The following is a 21,370-nucleotide window of genomic DNA, read 5'->3' as shown; positions in this document are numbered from 1 at the left end:
CTAGATCGTGTCCTAACTCTGTCCCATTAATAAAGCATATCCCGTATTCACATATTTTTAAGGGGGTACTTGGAAGCGAAAAACTTTTTTGGTCATATTTAACTGCCAGTTAAAAAAAATTTGTTTAAAATCGTGCAGATTTTAGAGCCGCAGCGGTAACGACACCAAGAAACATTTAGTAATTGAAAACGTACGTGATATTCCGAATAAATCAAGCTTCACGCAAGAATGTGAAAATACAAGAATGGGGCGAAATGTTTATTGCAAATTTTATGTTTGCCCAGCAGGAAAATTTCTATAATTCAGATCACTATTACCTAATTAAAATTATAAAAATTGTTTTTTGGATTTAAATGATACTTACGTTAAAGTACTACGAGAATTTTCAATAATTCTTTTGGCAAAACGTGAGTTATGAATGGTGCAAACATTGCCCTTACGATCCAAAAACGAGAGTAATTTACACTCAAGCAACGACCTTTTATGTATTTTAATTAGATGAAGGTTAGTTCGAGCTTATTGTTGTAATGAAAATTTTCAGTTGCATTGCAACAAATTATCAAATTGATTATCAGGTTCAAAAGTTAGGTTCTACAGTACTATATCGCTAATTAAGAAAACACAATAGTTTCATCTTGTCTTACATCTTAAATTTTTCCCTTTTGCAATTGTATGGATTTCATTATCGTTTATGATATTATTTGTATTTAACCCATCTAGTCAACTAGTAACTCTGATAGTAATTTATTCAAGTTTAGGGTGTATGGGCGTGTGTTTATTTCGATGCTAGGCGATCATTAAACTCACCCACGATAACAGCGGTCACACCAGCGTCCTTGATCTCCTTGATCTCTTTTGCCTCCTTTCCCACACTCAAAAAATCAGACAGACTCAAACTGGAAGCGATCAGCTGTCTCCTCTCCTCAAAATTCAAATAGTCCAGACTGTTACTTCGGGTGGGGGCCACGATAGCGACATTTTTCACTTTGGTTGGAGGGTGGTTTTGCGCCTTTTCGTGCATAGTCATTGGTTTTTCACCAGGCACCACGAACACACCACTAAACCGAACAGACATAACAAGAAACACTTAGTATTGGCACACTACTGGGCCCTTTAACGCGAAACCTTCGATTTAGGCAGGTAGGAGCCCGTCAGGTATTCCGGGACATTCTTGTTATTTAAAGCCCCTTCTATTGAAGAGCATCAAAAACACCTGCAGAGCTATTAATACAGCTCCCCGACCAGGTGAACAGACGGAAACGAAAATAAGCTTTTAATATGTACGATATATTATTGGACGAAGACAGCACCGAGTGTCTTTTTTGTACGCGGATATTAGACTGGAAGCTTAACACAGACTAGGAAATAAGCAAGTGAAAAATCGCGTGAATCTGAGCTGTTCTGTTCAAAGCACTCAGCTAACATTTCGTAAAAGCAAAGCTGCGAAGCTTTAAAAGAGGAGCGAAACTCGTACTGTATGCAACTCAGAAGCGAATGCTCGACGGTTCGCACTGTATAGCGTTTATCTAAATTTGAAAGGGATTGTCGACGGTGTTGCCGTGATGTTAAAATATTTTGTCTTAAGCTGATAATGAATCATCTTGATTAGGTTGTTCAGTAATATAAACAGCCTAAATATATTAATACAAAATAAGTGCGGTGATGACATTCGCTCATAAGATGACACCTATTACATATGACTGTTGGATTAAGAGCATTGCACACATGAGAGCTAATTTCCACAAATATGTAAAGGTGCGTCTTCACAGTACACTACCATACATATAATTAGCATAGTGACAAGTGATTCTCCAACGAGAGTATTTGTTAGTCCTTTAAAATCAAAGAAATTTTATTATTTGTGACACTAATCCGTCTCACACGTCGTCAACGGTTTGATAGTTAAGCAATTTTTACCTCCCAAAATTTACTGTCCAAGAATCGTTAGATTAAATGCCGCCCTAGATATCAAAATTGTCAAAAATATTCCACATCTTTCAGAAAATTTCCCATGCTCAACCCAAATTATAGGAATTAAGGATACTTACTAGGAAGTAACAAATTTCATTTGAAAAAACATGTGAACGGCAAACCGTCATCATCTCATCCACTTTAAAGGGTATGAGAAATGAGTTCGAAAATAAAATAGGGCCAAAAACAGGGACTTGGAGAATCTCTGAAATGAAAACAGAAAAATCCGAAAACAACCTGGGATTTGAATATTTTTTATTAACTTTTTTGCTTAAAATTATATTTTCTTCATTGTCTATACAGCAAAATTCATTGAATTTTTTATTACGTCGAAATGGCAAAATTTAATATCACAATATGGCTATTTGTGTTGTGGAAACGAGAATATATAATGTTCGAGGGACAACATAAGAAAAAAAACATCATAATTATTTAAATCAACAAATCATGTTTATAGAAGAACATATTTGATATAAATATAGTGATCAAGTGACGTGATTGGATGTAACGTTTTCTAAGCTTTTTCTCGTTATTGTAATATCAATAGACCCATTCCAATTTTTTAATCATTTCTTTACGCTTCAGATTGTTCGTTTAAAACAACCGTTACTAATACTGATTTTCTTGCATGATCTCATTTTAAATATTTTAAACAAATTTTTATTATTAAACCGTAATAAACGTAAATATATTTAACAGAAAATATTTCTTACAACATTGCAACTTTTGATCCAGCTCAAAAATTACTTATTCCTAAGACTTGTAGAACCTAAAAAAGTTTTTATGAAAAATCTGGGTAGGGAAATCGTAAACAAAACTGGTTAAAACCAATTTTATCCGAATGAGCTGGTTTTCTGCAAAATAGCCGGGCTTACGCGAGCACTTACTTTCTGTTCTCTACAGAATAGGTCAACTGAACATTATAAGTTAATAATAACCAAATATGTCTTGCTTGCCGATATCAAGTAGCGTATGGGTCGATGCCTGTTACGAGAAAGGAGGGAACGGTGCCTTCAAGTTACGTGTCATACTAACTTAGGAATCACCCTGTGTCTGCGAGTTTGTATTAATCTCAAATGATGAAGAACCTTTCATAAGACTGAAGAGAATCATTAAAAGTTTGAAAAGTTCAGTAAAATATGAAAGCTGGCAACCTCGCACTCCTACTAACCATTCAACGCAGAGTCGGATTACAAACAGTGTTCGAATGCACTCGGCAGAAACGCGTTTTGTTGACCAAACGCACTTCTTCAATTTAAATGTAAATAAATCGACCAACCGATGTTTGCCTTCAAAATGGATTTAAAATTCATATCTCATTCCTCTTATCCCCCTAAAAATATTAAAGATCTTCAAAATTACTATGCAAAGTCGTAAATTAAAGAGAAACATTAGATTCACAGTCATGAGAAACCAAACTGGTACTTACAAATTTATTCCCGTTTTAATGGCATAGGTACACATCGTTTCTTTAATCCAAGAAAATAGTTGAGTCAAGAACCTATCTAAATTGCCAACTATTTTTTTAAAAGATAAAGGGTTCACGCGTAAATCTGGGATAACCAACAAGATTTGTGAGTAACCATAGAAACTCTTTTTGGAATAGTTGCATGGCAATCTTATACCAATTAATTTATGTATTGATTTAACAAGTAGCATTAAGTAATAAAGAAATAAAACATTTTATGAAAAATAATTGATATCTCATGTAGTAAACTATAACAATATTAACTTTCAATGTTACGTTATCGAACTGTGTATTAAAGTCGTAGGTATGGTTCACGAAGTTATTGATATAATTGATTTTAAAAATACTATAACTACCTTTAATACTAAATATACAGGTTACTTCATAATAGCTAATCAAAAATCCAATGAGTGAACCTTTAGATGATTTTAAGAAAAAAACTTCATATGACAAAACGGTCAGGTTTCGCTTTCTGTCTGAAATTTTTATTACCATTTATTCCTTATATTGCTTTTCTGGAACCTTTTTTCATAAAATCATTCACAGATTTATCCCCTAAATTTTTGATATAACATCATAAAACATCCTGTATTATAATGTTATAAACCGGTTCAAACATAAAATTCTAACTAAAACTGTCAACGAAATATAATACGTGTAAAGCCACGTCATATATTTCTACGTGATATTTGTTGAAACTTCTAGGGAATATCTAGGATCCTACCCTGTAGAAAACCGCCCTCAAGTACACCTCTCTTTAGGACTTATTCTCCGCCCACGAAACGACAAAGAGCACTAGATGTGTGGACGTGAGGAAATAAATGGTGCGACAAAGACATACAAATCAACAATTCGAAGCACGTTGTTCCGTGGTCTAACAACAGCCAGACTGTACTTGTAACTATAGTGATTGTGTATTCCTGCATTTCCCTATAGAAAGCCGAGATGTTGATAGGCAGTGCGGGAGGCATACAAATTTTACTATTCTCTATTAAAGTAATAAATAATAAATGTGGTTTTCCAGGCGCCTTGTTGACTGAGTGCCAGTCATCAAAAATAGTATCTATTATCGATCAATAAGCTAGAGCATTCTGAATCACAGTTGGAAAAACGATAGGTATACGTATATGACAATCTAACATCTACGGTACTAATAATTATGATAAGGCTTCTTAGTACGCAATACACTTGAGCAATGACATAAATTACGAGCATATTGATAGTATAAAAACACACGGAAGTAACTAATTTGCGTTTAAAAAAAACTTACCGTCAGAGCTACTGGTTTTGAAATTGGAATCTGGTGACGTACCTGAAAGAAAAAGGCCCCTTAATATTTGTTACTTACTTAGTGCATTATCTACATAATTTATTATGTCAATTACAGCGGAAATAATTGAGTTATTAGGTTGAGATTCTATCCCTGGATAAAAATACCTTATCGTAAAATATAATATTACATAGTGAAATTTTCTTCTTCAAAGATGTTCACTCGTCCTAGCCTTTAAAAAACTACACACCCATTTTCCTAACACTGCAAGATAAAGGTCTTAACCTAAAGGATGAACCTACCAGATACGCTTAATACTTCATTTTCCTCGATGGTTTCAATGGATTCTGACCTTTGCAAATTTCTCCTACTTCGAGAAATGCGTCTAAACAAATTGGACATAACACCGAATGCGAAAGTTTAGCACTATTTCACTTTAAAGCTAACACAAATATTAAAATCACATTACTATGACATTCCACACAAATCAATATTTTTGGGAAGGTTTTTTAAAATGGATAGACGACGATACTTCACACCTTAATGGATCTGGTTCTACTCAAATGGCTACGTGATTCCTTATCTTATCTTTACTTTTGTAAAACAACCCATAAATATCATACTTTATTGTTTAAAGTGAATTTGTGATGTTAGCTCAATAATATGAATAGGAGCTAAGATTATAACTATAGCTGAATTCTACATCATACATCTTTAATCATAAGTATCGAAATGCACAAAAGATTAAAATTGATTTCGACAAATGATTGATTTAAGGAAGCTATTATGAATCCGCTAAATACTTAATTACGGAAAATTATGATTTTACATATTGAAATTGGGCCTAACAAATTTTTCCTACCTTGTTTATAACTTGAAAACTCTCCTTCGCTGTGACTATGAGTCAGCATCCACACCTTATGATCCAGGGTCTTTAGAATTAACCGAAAACTGTTATATTTTTCAAAAAGTTTAAAACAAGAACTGGCAAAACAAAACAAATTGAAAGAGGGTCCAGAAGCGACCAGCCCAACCCTTAGAAGTGTCAACCACACATTCGCACATCAGCTCCAAAAAAGATAAAGCCGTTAGTCACACTTGCTAAATGAACATGTTCACGATAAATCCGTCAACGGAAAAATCAAGTTAAACCACACTGTCGTCTGGAAAGGGGATATTTTTAGCCAGGTGAGGTTAGATTTGCCTAAATCTATCCAGAATCCAGATGGCAGACTAGCGCACACTCTGCGCGAGGGTTGGGCCAGATGAAAAATTGCAGGAAGGGTGTTTCAGCGAACAGCTGTTTCAGTTCTAGATGGACGGTGATAAGAGAAAGTCCTGATTGAATTGTAGTGTAACTACTTAGTAATGGTTTGTAAAACAAAAGTAGAAAACGTTCAGAAGAATTTTATGGATTTTGTTTTAAAAAATTTGTAAAAATCTACTCACCCAGATCTCCGTTTGCTTTACTATCACTCAAATTTACACCCGTCGTTCCAGTGCTAGTTGCTTCTGGTACTAACGTAGTATCGGCACCGTCGGATACAGTCTCTAGAAAATTAATTATATGTAATTAGACCATATCAAGAAATTTCTCTAAATAAAAAAATAGATATCTTAAATTTTAAGGCATATTCTGTAATAATATTAAATGTCACAAATTTTCCTTCACTTAACAATTTCAAATTATTACCGTTTCGAAGATCCCCGTGATGGGTGCTTCTAAAAGTTTCTACCCTATATAAATGACCTGTTATTTCTTGAGCAAATAATCAAAATAAATTATTTTAAATAAGTTTGAGGGTAGGTAATTTAAAATGCTGACCTGACATAATTTTTTTTATTCATTACTATTTATCTTAACGGCTCTTATTTAGAATCAATATACAGTGGATAAACGCACCTATCTAAAGATCAAATTATTAATGTGCTGATAACAGTCGATAAGATTATAAAGATATGATCTCATTCCATCGAAATAAAGCAATTAAAGCATTAATGTTTTGGTTTTCATGAATACTAGTATCTCAAGATATCAGCACACTCTATATTTAGACCTTAACCAAACAAAGTCAAACATCAAGGCAAAGACAAATAGTATCTATGTAATCCCACAATATAAAAGAACTCTTAGGAATTCTGCTTCCTATATATGTACTTACATATTATATTTATTCATTGCATTTTCTTTCCAAATTTCTTAAACAACTCTTCAGACAAAACCCTAAACTTATAATTAACCTTCCCAAATGTGTACAAGTCTATTAAAGAAAGCTTCTTCATTATAATAAGAATGATTTCAGAAGGTAAGTCTTCGAGACATGGCAAAGCTATACCATTTTGCTTCAGGATAGAATGCTTAGCGGGAAATGCAATTTCTTCTTTAAAAAGTCTAGAGAGTTGATCTAAATGTTGAAATTTTACTTTTTTCATGTTTGTATTTGAAGATGTGAAATATTTCAGAGGATCTAAAAGAATGCTGTAATGTCCCGAATCTATTCCTTTGACAAAACAGTTTACAACTAAATCATCTGAGACAATCATTATTAACAGTTTTACTTCAAACATCTGTAAATTCGGTTGAATCAGCCTTAGCTTATAACATGTATTACTTGACAAAACTTGTTGAGGGGGATTTTTGCTCAAGGCCATGATGCTTTTGTAATTGAATTCAAATGGCAAACCTGAATAGGCATTATCACTTGGCACAAATCCAGTCTCTACCATTAGAAGAAAAATTAAACCCACTAAAATATCAACTCTTGAAGGATATGTTGAATTGGCCTCAATAAATTGCATTAAATTTTGGACGCTTTGTGGAGATTCTTCATATTTGTAATCCTCGATTAAAATTGGCATCAAAACTGAAAACAAAGTACATTTTCAGTGTCAATTATACTTGGTATTGTTTTTATTTGTTTAGAAATTCTTGACAATTTTAGATTTATATTTAATAAGCTCTTTTGAGTAAAAATCGAAAAATAACACTGGTTCATTTCTATTTCACTAACAACTACTTTTGAACCAACCCCTATATGCACTTGAACAGCCTGTTGATATGTATGATGGGAAAAGTTAATAATTATTGAAATTGTGGTTGAAATGAGTATATTGTCCTCTGATGGCGCTCTAAAACTATGCAAATGACGAACTAAATTGAGTTTGTAAATGAATCACAATGTTTAAAAGGTACAAAAGTGACTCATAATTTAAGAATCCCTACCCTTGTTCTGCTTGTTTCCAGTCATAGTTTCGGCGAAAATAGGTAATTGTGAAGATTCCAGATGGTAATGAAACTCAAAGCAAAATATATATTTTATGAAGAATTTTTTGTGCCATTTATTAAAATCAAAATAGTGAACAAAAACAAGTGGAAAGAAAATGCAACAAATAAACATCTGTCAGGCTCCGAGACTTAGGTTATGTACATACAAACTCACCATTTTCAGTCTTGGTCTCCTGTGATGTCGAGATCTGGCCGGCTTGAAGCACACTCGAATCGTTTTCACTATTTTTCACGCAATTATCACTATTTTCAGACATAATTTTCACAATTTTCGACAGTTGAACGCAATGTTTGTGCCTATTTGAAAACATTCGCCGCTTTGACAGGTCGATCGTCACAAGGGGGCAGCACTAGACAAAGGCCTTTACCCTTTGATTTACCAAGGTTGTTCGAAAACTTGAAAGTAAAAAATGATTGAAGGTGAATGACAATGGCAATAGTAAGAGACAACCTTAATGCAATTGCAATAAAATGTATTAATTAGTACATTTACTTAATCGTGAACGTACTAATTACGTTATCGTAACTCTTTACACAGCTCATAAAGCATAAGAATTAGATAGAAAGGTAAAAAAAATATGATCTTTTTATATCATTTGTTACGTTTGGAACAGATTATGCCCGATGTAATAAACTTCTTATTATGCTATGTATTGTTATTCATGCTTTATGCCCTGTAAACCTGACCTAATTTACTGGAATGTTACATATAAACTCTTAAACATATAGCATAAAGATGTTACAAGTTATGTAAGGTTGCCAAGAGTTTCTCATTCTGAGGGACGTTTCAAATTCAAGGGCCTTTCTACCAATCCTCGCAATTTTTAAAATCAAATTTAAGGGCATTACAAAGGAATAACATACTATTAAATAAAAACGCAATTTTAAAAATATCTGCAAATGTGTCTTTTGTTTTAGCCCTCAAATATATTGGCACTAGCCGATTATTTTTTAATGATATCACACAAAAAAGAAACCTGGCAATACATTTAAAATGAGACAATTCGTCTCTTTTACAGTAGAGAATAGTGCGATAATTTGCCACGTGGAAAAATGCAATGCGCAATTTTCGTTAAAATGTCGTAAAAACTAAAGGTATTGTGACTTCCCAAACTGTCTATTTTAATCTTTTTAATCATCTAAACGATATTGGTTTAAATAAAAATTGAAAAGGACTATGGATGTGAATAACTTGTTTTTTTAAACAACATTAAATGAAAAATCAGATATATATTATATATTTTATCTGAACGTACATTTCACCTTATCCATCTATGTTCCCAGTTAGAAGTTTCTGCAACAAAAAGAAAGTAAGTCAATAAGTCTAAATTATAGTAATTAAATGGTCTTTAAAGTGACAATTGGTTAACTTGTCTGTACAGTATTTTATATTATTTTAAAAAATTACAATCATAATTAAAACAATCATTATATCTTGGTTCATAGATCTACAGCAGTAAGATGTAATAAATAGTAAAGAAACTGAATCATTTAATTTATTAGAAACATATATAGTTGGCTTCTCAGTTTGTCCTAAAGTCTTTAAAGTCTGTGAAGTTTGGGAGGTTATTTATTTGGTTTAGAAGGCATACTATGAATGGCAAAAGAGTTACACTGGATTACAAAAAAGTAAATTAGACTGTTACCAGATTGTAATGACAGTTAAAAATAAAAATTAACTAAGGAATGAAATAAAATTTTCAAAGTAAACTATTTCAGACATTATAGTGAACCAACTAAATTCCAACATATAAACTAATTTTTTGTATAGGCCAGAGATAGAACTTGACAGTTTTCAAATAAAGCACATTTGAATTATTTTAATAATGACATAGGCATGCCTAAGATACTTGGTAACAATAATGACATAATATAAAGCTCTTACTTGGCAATAAGTCCATCTTTTTTCGTCAGCCTAACAATACAGTCATCTGATTCTCCCATTCTGCGAATGGCCCCGCATAAAGCATAGCTCTTTGAGGTATCAGTCATTCTCCCAGTGGCTGGGTCAACTTCTGCAATACTAATTTGAATGGATGCATGGTCTTTTGCATGGATGATTCGGTTTGACGCTGAACTAAAAATTAAATACACACATAGTTTCCAACATGAAACTTTTAAGTAAAACCATAATGATATAAAATCAAACAATCACACCAAAAAACACGTGTCGTTAGGTTAGAATTGCCTACCATTTTCTGGGGCAGTACAAGTCAACGAAATCGCCGGCTTCGTTTTCCATTTTATGTTTTCTGAAAAGAAAAATATTTAATAATTTATTGTACAATAGAGTACATTAGTAACAAATTATACTAACATAGAAATACACGTCTATAATTCAATTTGAACCAACTTCAAGTTGGGAAAATTCAAGAGAAAGAAACAAGGGAATTTTCAGCAAGCTGACAGCAATGGTGGCAAACAGGAAACGCTTGACAGCTGAAAAGTCAAGGCAATAATATTTACTATCTGAACCTGAGATATGGCAACCTTGCTAATAGAATGTTAAAGCACCATGTTTTTAACATAATTAATAACTGCTGAAGTTTCGAGACACAAATATCTTAGAAAATAACAAAGATATTTGAACACTTGAAACACATTTAATAAGCTGTATTCTCAAGGTATCGAAAAATGATATTTTATATTCTGTGACAAAAACTGCTACACAATGGGTAAGAAAAATGTGTTTTTTTAGTGAAACATTTTTAATTCACGGCTTTAGGAAAAAAATCTTAGGCAAAAAGTAAGATGAATGTCTTTTTAACATTGACAGTGTGTATAATGTGTGGATGTCTTCAAAAATATTTTGTCCCTAAGTTGCATTTAAAATTCTTCAGTACAAATGATGTATTTATAAATGCGACAACGCTTATATATTATATACAATATTTTTAGAAAGTTAAATATAAAACATTTCTTTACTTCCAATAAATAGAACACCCTGTATACCCGCTAACTGACATCTGATTACTCAACAACTAATTAAATCTTTTTTCAAACAATATACTACCAAATAATTATATGCAAATCCAAGAAGCAGGGTTTTCGGAAATCCTATATTATTCTTTAATCACTTGAAATGTGAGGGGGAATAAAAAAAGGTCTCGATACTCAATCACATACTTCGATATTCTAGATAAGTCGTCTAAAGAAAAGAAACTAAAAATACAATATATCTAAAAAACGTGTTATAACATTCTGATTTATTTTTATTAAACTTAAGTCAGTAGCGTGAAGCCTGATTTTTCAAATCGGGTAACTTAGGCAGCAATATAACTTCGTAAATCGTGCACTTCATATGTAATTATATATTTTTTTAACTGTTCGCTTTTATTAAATGTTCGAAGTTGACACGTTTTGACTATCGTAGATATCGACATACTACTACCGCACGTACCTACTTTATACAAGCAAGCACGATTTTATCAACAAAAAAATACTTCAAATAACTCAAGAAGACCCATTTTAACTTTTTACGTCGAGTTAATCTTTGTAGGGATGTTAACGGAGATCACTCCGAATATTTAATAAAAGTGAACAGTTAAAAAAATATACAATTACTTATGAAGTGCACGATTTATTGGTTAAAATTGCATATTCAAATAGTTTACGAGGTATTCAACTGTGCGAATAGTTACTGCATTAGAGATACGGCAAACTTTAAAAATAAAATATTTCACGAAAGAGTACTTGTAGAGACTTCTACCAAGATATCTTTTTTCCTAAAACATGTAGGAAAACATAAATTTAGTCATAAATAAATTTTATACCTGATGATAAAAAAGTTTAAAGAGTTTTTTTCGAGCGCTGACAAAACCCTCTATGTTGTGAATCGAAAATGTTCAGGGATTCTGATTTCTCACCCCTAAAAACCGGCCGATACGACATTTTGTGTAGATTGCAGTATTATTAACGATGTAATTAATTTTTTTCGATTTTTTAATCTTAATTTTGATACCCTGTATTTTGAAAACTGTCCACTTTTGGATTAAACAAATTAGATTAAATCATCTTATTCTCACCCCAAGAATATGTGGAAAGGATTTTGTACAGACCTTTTACAGACACCCTGTATATGGCTGCATTATACTCTGATAGTTTTAAAAATTTCCCTCGCCGTGAAGGCATCGAAATCTAAACATCGAAATGGAGACGCCAGGACTGCCCCGTCCACTTCTACCGCTAGTGCCGCGACACATTTCGTTGATCTTTGTTGGAAACATATTAAACCTTCTACAATCCTTCTCCCACTTGCGCAATTCCTATGTTTCCACGTTAACTGGTAATACTTGTATAATTAATATAAAGTAAAATGTAAGATACAATTTTTCTTAAATAATTTAAATTAATTTTATTTTATTTTTCATGTAACTTGGTTTTCAATACTGTTTTCGATGTTATTTCATGTTCCTAACTTGTTCCAAATAATGCCATATATTTTCTATTGCATGGAAATCCGGAAATTGAGGAGTTTTACGGACGTTAAGACAATTGTGCAAGAGTCATTCGCAAGCAATACAAGCGTTACATTTTCGTTTACTCTCTTGGTATAGTGTAAACGAATTTAATATGTCTATGTTTTTTCGTACTTTCCCCTATACAGGGTGGCTCATTTAAAATAGTTCATCTGAAATACCTCGATTAGAATTTTTTTTTCTTCAGAAAACCCCGAGACGTATCAATTTTACTTTTAAAGGGAACATTTTTAAAACATAAATTTGTAGATGTAGTCATCCCCTTAAATAGGGTGGCAACCCCTTCAAGAATCTTAAAGGGCGCGTGGGATCAAGTGACATATCAAATCAAGGCTATTTCAATTCTTTTTACAATAATGCTGAAATGTTTTTACATCGTCTTTAAATATTGTAAAAAAACTGTTTTAATACATTGATGAAATAACTTGCAGAAAATTACATAAACTTAATAATAATAAATTCACCACTACTAGAAAAAAATTATGTCTATCATTGAATCTCTAAGATAAGGTGATACGTTTTGTTAGCATTGAACAAGTCCTTTTGTTCCAATTTTACGCTTATCAGAATTGTACCGCGAAATTTGTCGATTCATCCGATGATTCAATACATCGTGGTTTAAACCATTGCAGAGAAGATTGAAATTGTCACCATCTATTTCAAAAATAATATATACTAAAATATACAAATAACCTGAGAAACTGCAAGAAATATTAATGGCGGGCGTCCCGGTAAAAATCAGAGCAATCTCTACGTGACAAATTTAATATCTAAATTCATGGAGACTGGATTGCTAACAAAAAAACATGAAAGGCGACACACCGTTACCAATGAGGCTGCACAGATTGTAATTTTGGGACATATTAAATTAGACTATGGAAAACAAGAAAAGTCTATTTCAAGCACCCAAAAACATCAGGTATTCCATGTAATAATATTCAGAAGATCTTGAAAAAGCATAATTTCCACCCTTTTAGGACATCTCATTCATAAAGTCAGTGAAGATGATCCACATCGCCGTATGTAATTTTGTGAGATGAATGAAAGCATTTTAATCAATCCCAATTGTTTATATTCTACATGCTTTCACACATTCTTCCTGAATAGTTTCATCAACAGCCATAATTGCAGATAATGAAGTGATATAAATAATAGAATTATGAGAGTAAAGCATTCATAACATTAAAAAAAAAATTGAATGTATGGGCTGGGATTTTAGGAGAATCGTATTGTTGTACCTTTTTTTACCTGATAATCTGTCGGATTAATCTTACCTCAATTTGTTTTAAGACTTTATTTATTCTCACATTTTGGATATCCTTGAAAACGACGATCAGATACTTTATAATAATATATTGTTTCAACAGGATGAGACTCCTTCATACTATGCAGTTCCTGTACGTAACTTTTTGCATCCACAGTTTCCTAAACACTGAATTGGTAGAAGATGTTTCATTGAATGACTCCTAAGATCGCCGGATTTAACACCATTAGATTTTTTCTTATGGGGTAATTTAAAAACTATTGTTGATAAAACGAAGTTTACCTCTTTAGAAGATTTTCACCACTGAATATTTGATAGCATGTGACGAAATAATTTCGAAAATGCCACGAAATGTTCGGGAAGAGGTTGAACAAAAACTTTATTATTGCATGGAAGTAAATGGGTGGCAATTTAAACACTTAATTAAATAAAACATTATTTAAAAATTAATTTATTTCGATTTATTTCACCGATGTTCTAACACAGTTTTTTACAATATTAAACGCGGAGCAAAAAAATTTAACATGTTTGTATAGCGAATTGAAATACCTTTGATTTGATGTGCCACTTGACCCCCCCGTATCGTTTGAAATTCTAGAAAAGGTAGCCACCCCGTTTAGGTAAGTGACTCAACACTTACGAACTTATGATCAAAAAATGTCCCCCTCAAAAGTAAAATTGATGTGTCTTGAGGTTTTGCGATGAAAAAAAATTCTGTCAAGTTATTTCAGGTGGACTGTTTTAAATAGACCCCCTGTATATTGTCCTAGAATATTTAACTACATATTTTTACCCATAATACCTTGGATAAAAAGTAATTCACCGACTCTTATTGATAAAATTGAAACTGAACCTGCTCCATGTTTTACATTTGGGTGAAGATATTGTTTTTGTAATTTATCATTTACTTTTCTGCACATCTTTTGATGTTTGTCTCAGTCAAAAATATTAAGTTTTGACTCGTCATAGAAAACTATATCATTCCAGTAATTATTTGGCTTGAAAATTAATTCTTTAGCAAAATTTCATGGTACTTTTCCATTTTTACTATTAAGCTATGACTTTTTCCTGAATAATCTGTAATGATATCTATGGCTTCTAAAACACCGCTGAATGATTTCAGTATGAACTATTTTATTAAATTGATTTTGTAATAAGGTTTTCATCTTTGAAGCACTAACTTTCGGTGTCTGCTTAACGTTTCTCATTACAAAACAGTCGTTCTTTCATTTAATAATTTTGGTCGATCTATTTGTTTTTTTCGAAAGCATTCTATCTTCTATTTTGTGCGGTTGGACGACCTCTCATATGTGGTCTTACTTAATTGGAGAATTTCTACAATTTTTTACGTAATGCCATATTATTAATTGCCTTTTATCGAAACTAACATTAATTTTCATTTGGCACCTGATCCATAGTGGATATTATTTCAAACTCTACTCTGCGATATTTATATTCACGCAAGCAAAAAAGGTATAACAAATATCTAAGAAATAAATTTTTTTAAAATCAATTATTTTATTGTACATACCGTCCGGATATTTTTGAGCTTCACTATAATTTCCCTTTTATAAATTCCTAATATAAAGTAAAAAGTATTGTTTAGTATTAAAATCTTACTTTTTACCAAAGGGTTGATTCTTAATTAAGAAATTTTACTTTACTTCCTGCACAGCAAATTTAACTGTAAAACTCTTATAGTGGAAATTTGGAACTTCCCTTGCTAAATCAATAATTACCAATTTAACAATAATTACTAATTTTTTAGCATCCCACCCATGTCTCCTTCTCAAAAAACATGTTTTCCGTCTCTCAATGAAATAGGACATAATTATTTATTTACTGTTTATAAATAATAAGTTCAGGTTAATCGTCCATTATTTGGAATTGATTGAAAACTCCAAGAGAAAATTACTATTTAATTATTACAATAAAAACAAAGTAAAGTAAAAAATAAATCAGCACCGATGAGGTTCTTTTTTTGCTCAATGGTCACTCAGTATAAATAAAAACATTTTGCTTTTAAAATATATCGATTATAAACATAGTTTTAATTATAGATTGCTAGTGCCTGCCACTGGCCAACTACTCAAATAAACAGTCTACTAAAATGTGAAACGATTTATTCTTAAAATATGCGATGGGCAGTGACACTTATTGATTTACATATATACGTTTAGTTTTTCCTATATTTCAAAAATTTGAATATTTTATAGTCAGAAAAACAAAAATTTGCTTCAACATAAATAAAGAGTAAAAGGAGAATTTCGAGCAGTCATCTTAAACTAAAAACGGTTACCACATGTTTATGTGACATAATAAAATAGTGAATTGAAGAATCCACAACAGAGAATTGCATTTTAATTTTATTGTCATATATCTCATTTGCTAAAAAAAACAACCTAAACCTTGTCAAAAGTTGTACATTAATTGTTGATAAAAGTTATATCACAAATATGATTTTTCAGTCAAATTGCTTAATTCCCCGCCATTTTCAAGAACAGTAACACGTGTATTTAAAGGCCTCGACTTAAATCCATGTTCAACCAAATGATAAACCTCACAAGCATCTTTGCCTTTCGTCTCGGGAAGGTAAACCCTGAAAGCCACATAGAATAATGGCATACGTCCCAAACTCTCGAAAAACTTACTTCGCAAATATGAATAATCCCACAGCAATTGCTGCAAAAATTAAGAAAGAAGTGGCTCCCAAATAAGTATCCATAGTTGGAAAAGTAAGACCAACAATGAAATTCCCAGTCCAGTTCGCCATACTACCCAAAGCCATGGCACTGGACCTAGGACCAACTTCAAATAACTCAGAACCTATGAAGTACGGAATCGGCCCCAATCCTAGGCCGTAGCACAGAACGTAACCTAAGACCCCTACGATACATAAATATGGCATCCATTGAAAAGAATCCTAAAAAAATTCTATGTAGTTAGATTTCTCGGATTATTCACTTTACTTACAATAAAACCAATAGAAAGGCCTAATATAATAAGACACAGCGTGGTCAAGACTAAACTAATGAGGAGAATAGTTCGTCTCTTGAACCATAACATGGTTTGGACCGCTAACATTGCCATGAATATGTTGCAACAGCCGGCACCTATGGTCGCCATTTCGCTGCTGGCTGTAGAGAGGCCAGCGCGTTTGAATATCACCGAAGAATAATAAAATACCTATATATCATTACTATGGTGCCTGGAGGTTCTCGGAAAATTATACTTACCGCATTGACTCCACTGAGCTGTTGTCCGGCCTGCAACGCACACACCAAAAGCAAGGGCAACATAAGCGCCTTACTTTTCAGAACTTTCCTGATGTTCCATGTATCTCCTTGTTTAATATTCTCTTGATCCTCCAAACGTAATATTTCGATTTCGTCGGAAAGAGATTCTTCATTAGCGTTTCTAATTCGCTTTAATTCTATAAGGTTAGCAATTAGTTTCGGCAAGGAATATATAAAAGTAAAGTGGCCTACGCTTTAAAGCCAAAGGAGGATTCTTCTTAATCACAAACAAATACTTTGGACTCTCTGGAAGCACTGGTATTATTAAGGCACAAATTGCTTGGAACACGGCCGATATAGCTAAGCAATACGGCCAATAGGTTTCGTTGCCTAAAATTCGATAAACGGATAAGATTTGACCAAATAGGATTCCTACGGTCACTCCCAATGGACACAGGGCGCCCACTGCCCCTTTGAGTCTCGGAGGAGCCAATTCCATTAAGTACATGGGCATTATCGTTGTTATTAGACCTAAAATATTGTTCAATTACCAAACAGCTCTTTTTCATAATTTGTTACAAACCTGCAGAAAGGCCACCGAAAATTCGACCTACAAACAACATTTCTATGGAGTTAGCCCCTTTCGAAGCACCGAACATAATTCCTGCAATGACACCTAATACTGAAGAGATGGCCAGACTTCCTCTCCTGCCAATTTTGTCTGCTAAGAGGGAACCCGTCAGAGACCCAACGCTACCACCAATAAGAAAGACCGAAACTATAGACGACCATAAAATGTCTAATTGGCTACTGGTCAAAGCAATGTTAAATCTTGAGGTTACACTCTCGTTGCAAAATTGTTTAATAACCTGCAAAGTGACGTAAAACAATCATTCTCCGGGGCAAATTATTTGGTAACTATGGTAATCTGGATGAAGGTGTCCGAACGATATATAATCAAAACGGGCATATGTGCTAATCTGAACTAACGACATTGGATTGTGCTGGAACAAATATCACACCAAAAAAAAATTGAGTTTTTGGTATTCTGTCCTGTCTGCCAAGCTAGAACTAGAGTTTATCATTTCAACCTTAACTTACAGATGTAAATACTAAAAATATTAAGCACAGAAATAATGTAGTCTACACTCTATGCCTACTTTAATAAGCTGGGTATTACTTTTACGAGTGATATTTGACACTATCGTCAGCCAAAAATGAAATCGCAGCGTGTCAGAAATTAGGAGTATTTTCTTTCTAAGTTCACGCATCCGACCACATTCACACAGGTCACCATATAAAAAAATACTAACCCATCCTGGTGTATTAATAACTCCAATGTTATATCCTACGGGAGACGAAGATCCTAAAACAGTTATAATGCCAGCTAAAACGAGAATTTTGGTCCATCCTGGCTGCTCGACCGATATATCCTTAAAAAAAAGGTTCGGTATGATTAAAAGCTGACTCAAGATCTTTATTGTATCTGTACAGGGTGACCTATACTCAATGGAACATAAAACATTTTTCGAGAACCGTTGAGAGATCACCTAGAAAGCTGGTCGTAGAAATCGTACTAAAATATATGGAAAATGGCAGTGTTGCCTCTTCTATGACAAAGAAACACCTACTAGTAAATTTTTAGTTTCCCTCAAACTTCTAATAATATTTCATATAGCACATGCTATTCTGAATTTAAATTGTTTTGGAAATATTGACGTTTGGGATATGATAGTTTTTATAATTTCAAAAGTCGTAACTTCGGCAAGGATTAAGTTAGAAAATGCAGTTTTCACATTCCTGTCTTAATTTTTCATAACCCACATGACGTTTTTTTTTAAGTTTTGAAGATTAAGATAGGAATGTAAAAACCATTTTACACTAACTTATTCGGTTTTATAATTACAGCCTTGGGAAATTAAAAAAAATACATATTTCAAATGTGAATATTTCGAAAACTAGAACAAAATATACTATTTAATGACCTTAATCACTTAAATCAGCACAACTGAACAAAATTAAATAAACACACAGTGTTTTCATAAATAAAATATTAACATTTCTATATCACTTTATTTATTTTTATACTACATTGTGTAATTCCATCGGAAAAAAATTTCTAGATCAGTGTGAGCACTTTAGAGCCCAATTATTAATGTGCTGGTGACCTTAACATTAAACATATTTAGCCATAGCATCGAGCGATAAGGGCCAATTTACTAATATAATATTAACTTTAACCTCAAGCTAGTTTCCATGGAAACCAAAAACTTTACCAATAGCTAGACGCTACTTAAATGTTTCTATGAACAATACCTGCAGTTAAAGTTGACAGAACATTAATAATTAAGCCCTTATAAATACTGATACAGACACAACATTCAAATATCAAACACTTTACATATTATATATATATGACAATCTAAATTTACCACTTTTCTTTCAACAATAAAAATAGTATCAAAGGCACATCGTAGATGATAGGCAATAGAGATCCGAATGTAAATATCCACCAAAACCATTCACATTGCCACCGTTCCAAAATAAAAAGGGTCGAGGTCAGGCAAGCTATCGCATGGGCAAAAATAGCTATATATTTGTTAAGAAGAATGACCAACACAAACCAAAAACGACGCAATATTCAATTTGGTCGATATGATCCCAAGCACCACACATGCAATAAAAAATAACAAAAAATATTTAACACATGCACAAGGATGGGAAAAGGATACATAGTAATGCGGATGTAGTGTTAAACATTGTAAAGCCCAAAATGAAACCAATTAACTCAAGGAAGATTAGTCCCACTGCCACGCTTATCCCTATCTTGACCCTGAAAAAAAAATTGTGATGACTTTAAACTCACTAATCCATTTTATCTGATTATTTGCTTTAATGCCTTGGTGGTTTATTGCAAATTGTGGCCTGTTATTTACTTGAACTTTAACATATTTTTTGCTGCTATAAATCCAAATAGCTGTGTTTGAATTTTGAATTGTGACACAACACACAATTTTACAATCACAACTTGCAATTGCAATCTGCTTTGAAACTCAACACTAAATAATCTGTAGTTCTAATTACTTGTTGGGAAATGCCAAAAGAACTAACGACACAATTTTTTATTAGTTCATGCAGTTTTTGAAACTCAGTTCAATACCTAAATTTTAGTATATCAAGATAGCATTGTCATCGAATTAAGATACATAACTTTAGTAGCATATCCTAAGACTAAAAATTAAGCTCAAAATTTATGTTATAAAATATAGATTCACAAGCTCAGCTCAAGCAAGAATTTTCAAAATTAAAATTTTTTTTCTTTATAGCTTTTAGTTTACCAACATTTTGTTTATTGAACATGACTAAATCTATTTGGGCTAGCACATAGCTGCCACTTGTTTAACAATAATGCCAAATTATAAGCTTTAGAACACAATGATTGGTCACATCTTGAAAGAGCCAATATTTGCAGAAGTTGTGGCCTATTCATTACAGACTTAGTCTCAGGCAAGCTAAAGGGTATCCTTTAAGAAACTTAAAATTCCCTTTGTGTACTTTATTTGTAACAAATGTTAAATTACATTGATAAATATCAGTGCAAAGAATTTACTTCCAAAAAAAGCAACCCTTGCTTACTCTCTACCACTTACTCGATATGGGGTTGGCGACTGCTGGGGTCTAATTCGAGACTCCTCTCCACTGAACAGAACTTGAGACTCACCTCGCTGTTCCATAACAAATTAATAAATATTGCTAAATGGGCAATCAAAACTAAGAATCTTGCGGGCACCAAATTTCTGCTTTGGTACATAATCTTGTGACTAAAGACTTGTAGCTACTTCCATCCCTAAAATATATTTTCCGTAGAGTGAATTATGAGCAGGAAACAATTTCAACTCACAAGTCATTAGATGAAATCACCAATTGATGGGTATGTCTATGTAGTCCTTAATTACTATATAGTAATCTTTGTGTATGTACTCCACTCTTATTGTGCTTCCTGTTTGTAGCGTGCTGATAAATATTAAATGATTTGTCACAGTCGATTATCGAACTCACTACACTTCTACACACAGATTCTAAATCTGCCTTCTACTATTCCCATCACTATTCAGTTTTGTTACTCTAGTTGCTGTCTTAGCTGTCACATATGCCTGTCATAGTGACGTAGTGGCATGTAGTACAGTACGATGTTGAGAATAGGGTGTTTTTTTATTTTGCACTATTGAAAGCAATGAGTGTAGTGACAAACGACAAGTAATAGGAGTTGTGTTGACATGTAGGTAATTTGCTTGCTGCTAAAGAGAATTCCAAAAAAAGCACAGAAATTTCCAACGTATAAGGTATGTGGGGAAGATTTTTAAATCTCAAATATTAACTAACGTAAATTTCGACAA

General features: G+C 32.7%; 3 protein-coding genes across 11 annotated transcripts in view; all 3 read right to left on the bottom strand.

Moving 5' to 3' along the window:
• Window positions 1-8,406, bottom strand: part of LOC136343252 (phosphatase and actin regulator 2-like) — a 51,635-nt gene extending 43,229 nt beyond the window's left edge. For 4 of the 7 annotated variants that reach the window (XM_066289847.1, XM_066289851.1, XM_066289849.1 and 1 more), the window contains exon 1: window positions 808-1,509. In XM_066289847.1, the coding sequence (XP_066145944.1) occupies window positions 808-1,075 (268 nt within the window). In that variant the 5' untranslated portion in view covers window positions 1,076-1,509. Of the gene's footprint in view, window positions 1-807; window positions 1,510-4,709; window positions 4,752-5,011; window positions 5,238-5,571; window positions 5,713-6,158; window positions 6,261-8,149 lie in introns of those variants that run through there. The other 3 variants (XM_066289848.1, XM_066289852.1, XM_066289853.1) reach the window with 3 other exon arrangements.
• Window positions 8,407-9,205: 799 nt separating this feature from the next.
• On the bottom strand, window positions 9,206-10,451 carry RpS21 (ribosomal protein S21). The gene is made up of 4 exons (XM_066289878.1): window positions 10,313-10,451; window positions 10,188-10,247; window positions 9,881-10,072; window positions 9,206-9,289 (listed from the first exon to the last, which is right to left on the bottom strand). The coding sequence occupies exons 2-4, from the start codon at window positions 10,235-10,237 to the stop codon at window positions 9,280-9,282; spliced, it is 252 nt and encodes an 83-aa protein (XP_066145975.1). The 5' UTR covers window positions 10,238-10,247; window positions 10,313-10,451; the 3' UTR covers window positions 9,206-9,279.
• Window positions 10,452-15,636: 5,185 nt separating this feature from the next.
• LOC136343456 (solute carrier family 2, facilitated glucose transporter member 5-like) lies at window positions 15,637-21,130 on the bottom strand. Of its 3 annotated transcripts, XM_066290190.1 has the most exons (10): window positions 20,624-20,820; window positions 19,706-19,806; window positions 19,406-19,562; window positions 18,287-18,406; window positions 17,557-17,842; window positions 17,226-17,504; window positions 16,974-17,170; window positions 16,711-16,923; window positions 16,389-16,660; window positions 15,637-16,336 (listed from the first exon to the last, which is right to left on the bottom strand). In XM_066290190.1, exons 3-10 carry the CDS (start codon window positions 19,493-19,495, stop codon window positions 16,186-16,188), a joined length of 1,608 nt encoding a protein of 535 aa, XP_066146287.1. In that variant the 5' UTR covers window positions 19,496-19,562; window positions 19,706-19,806; window positions 20,624-20,820; the 3' UTR covers window positions 15,637-16,185. The 3 variants fall into 3 exon arrangements, with proteins under 3 accessions (XP_066146287.1, XP_066146288.1, XP_066146286.1); XM_066290191.1 differs by lacking the exons at window positions 19,406-19,562; window positions 19,706-19,806 and adding an exon at window positions 20,875-21,130; XM_066290189.1 differs by having other exon boundaries at window positions 19,406-19,806.
• Window positions 21,131-21,370: the final 240 nt, after the last annotated feature.

This window comes from Euwallacea fornicatus, chromosome 14, assembly GCF_040115645.1.
Source record: "Euwallacea fornicatus isolate EFF26 chromosome 14, ASM4011564v1, whole genome shotgun sequence".
In the NCBI taxonomy this organism is placed as follows: domain Eukaryota; kingdom Metazoa; phylum Arthropoda; class Insecta; order Coleoptera; family Curculionidae; genus Euwallacea; species Euwallacea fornicatus.
The sequence above is the reverse complement of the archived record's forward strand: the minus strand, read 5'-3'. Positions and strand labels throughout refer to the sequence as shown.

Excerpts from the sequence above, each read along its gene's own strand:
- RpS21 (XM_066289878.1), bottom strand. The coding sequence starts at position 10,237 with ATGGAAAACGAAGCCGGCGATTTCGTTGACTTGTACTGCCCCAGAAAA. Across the intron at positions 10,073-10,187 it reads TTGTACTGCCCCAGAAAATG|TTCAGCGTCAAACCGAATCA; the intron begins GTAGGCAATTCT and ends TTTAATTTTTAG.
- LOC136343456 (XM_066290189.1), bottom strand. The coding sequence starts at position 19,495 with ATGGTTTTGGTGGATATTTACATTCGGATCTCTATTGCCTATCATCTA. Across the intron at positions 17,505-17,556 it reads TTTCGGTGGCCTTTCTGCAG|GTCTAATAACAACGATAATG; the intron begins GTTTGTAACAAA and ends ACAATATTTTAG. Across the intron at positions 16,924-16,973 it reads AGCTCAGTGGAGTCAATGCG|GTATTTTATTATTCTTCGGT; the intron begins GTAAGTATAATT and ends AATGATATATAG.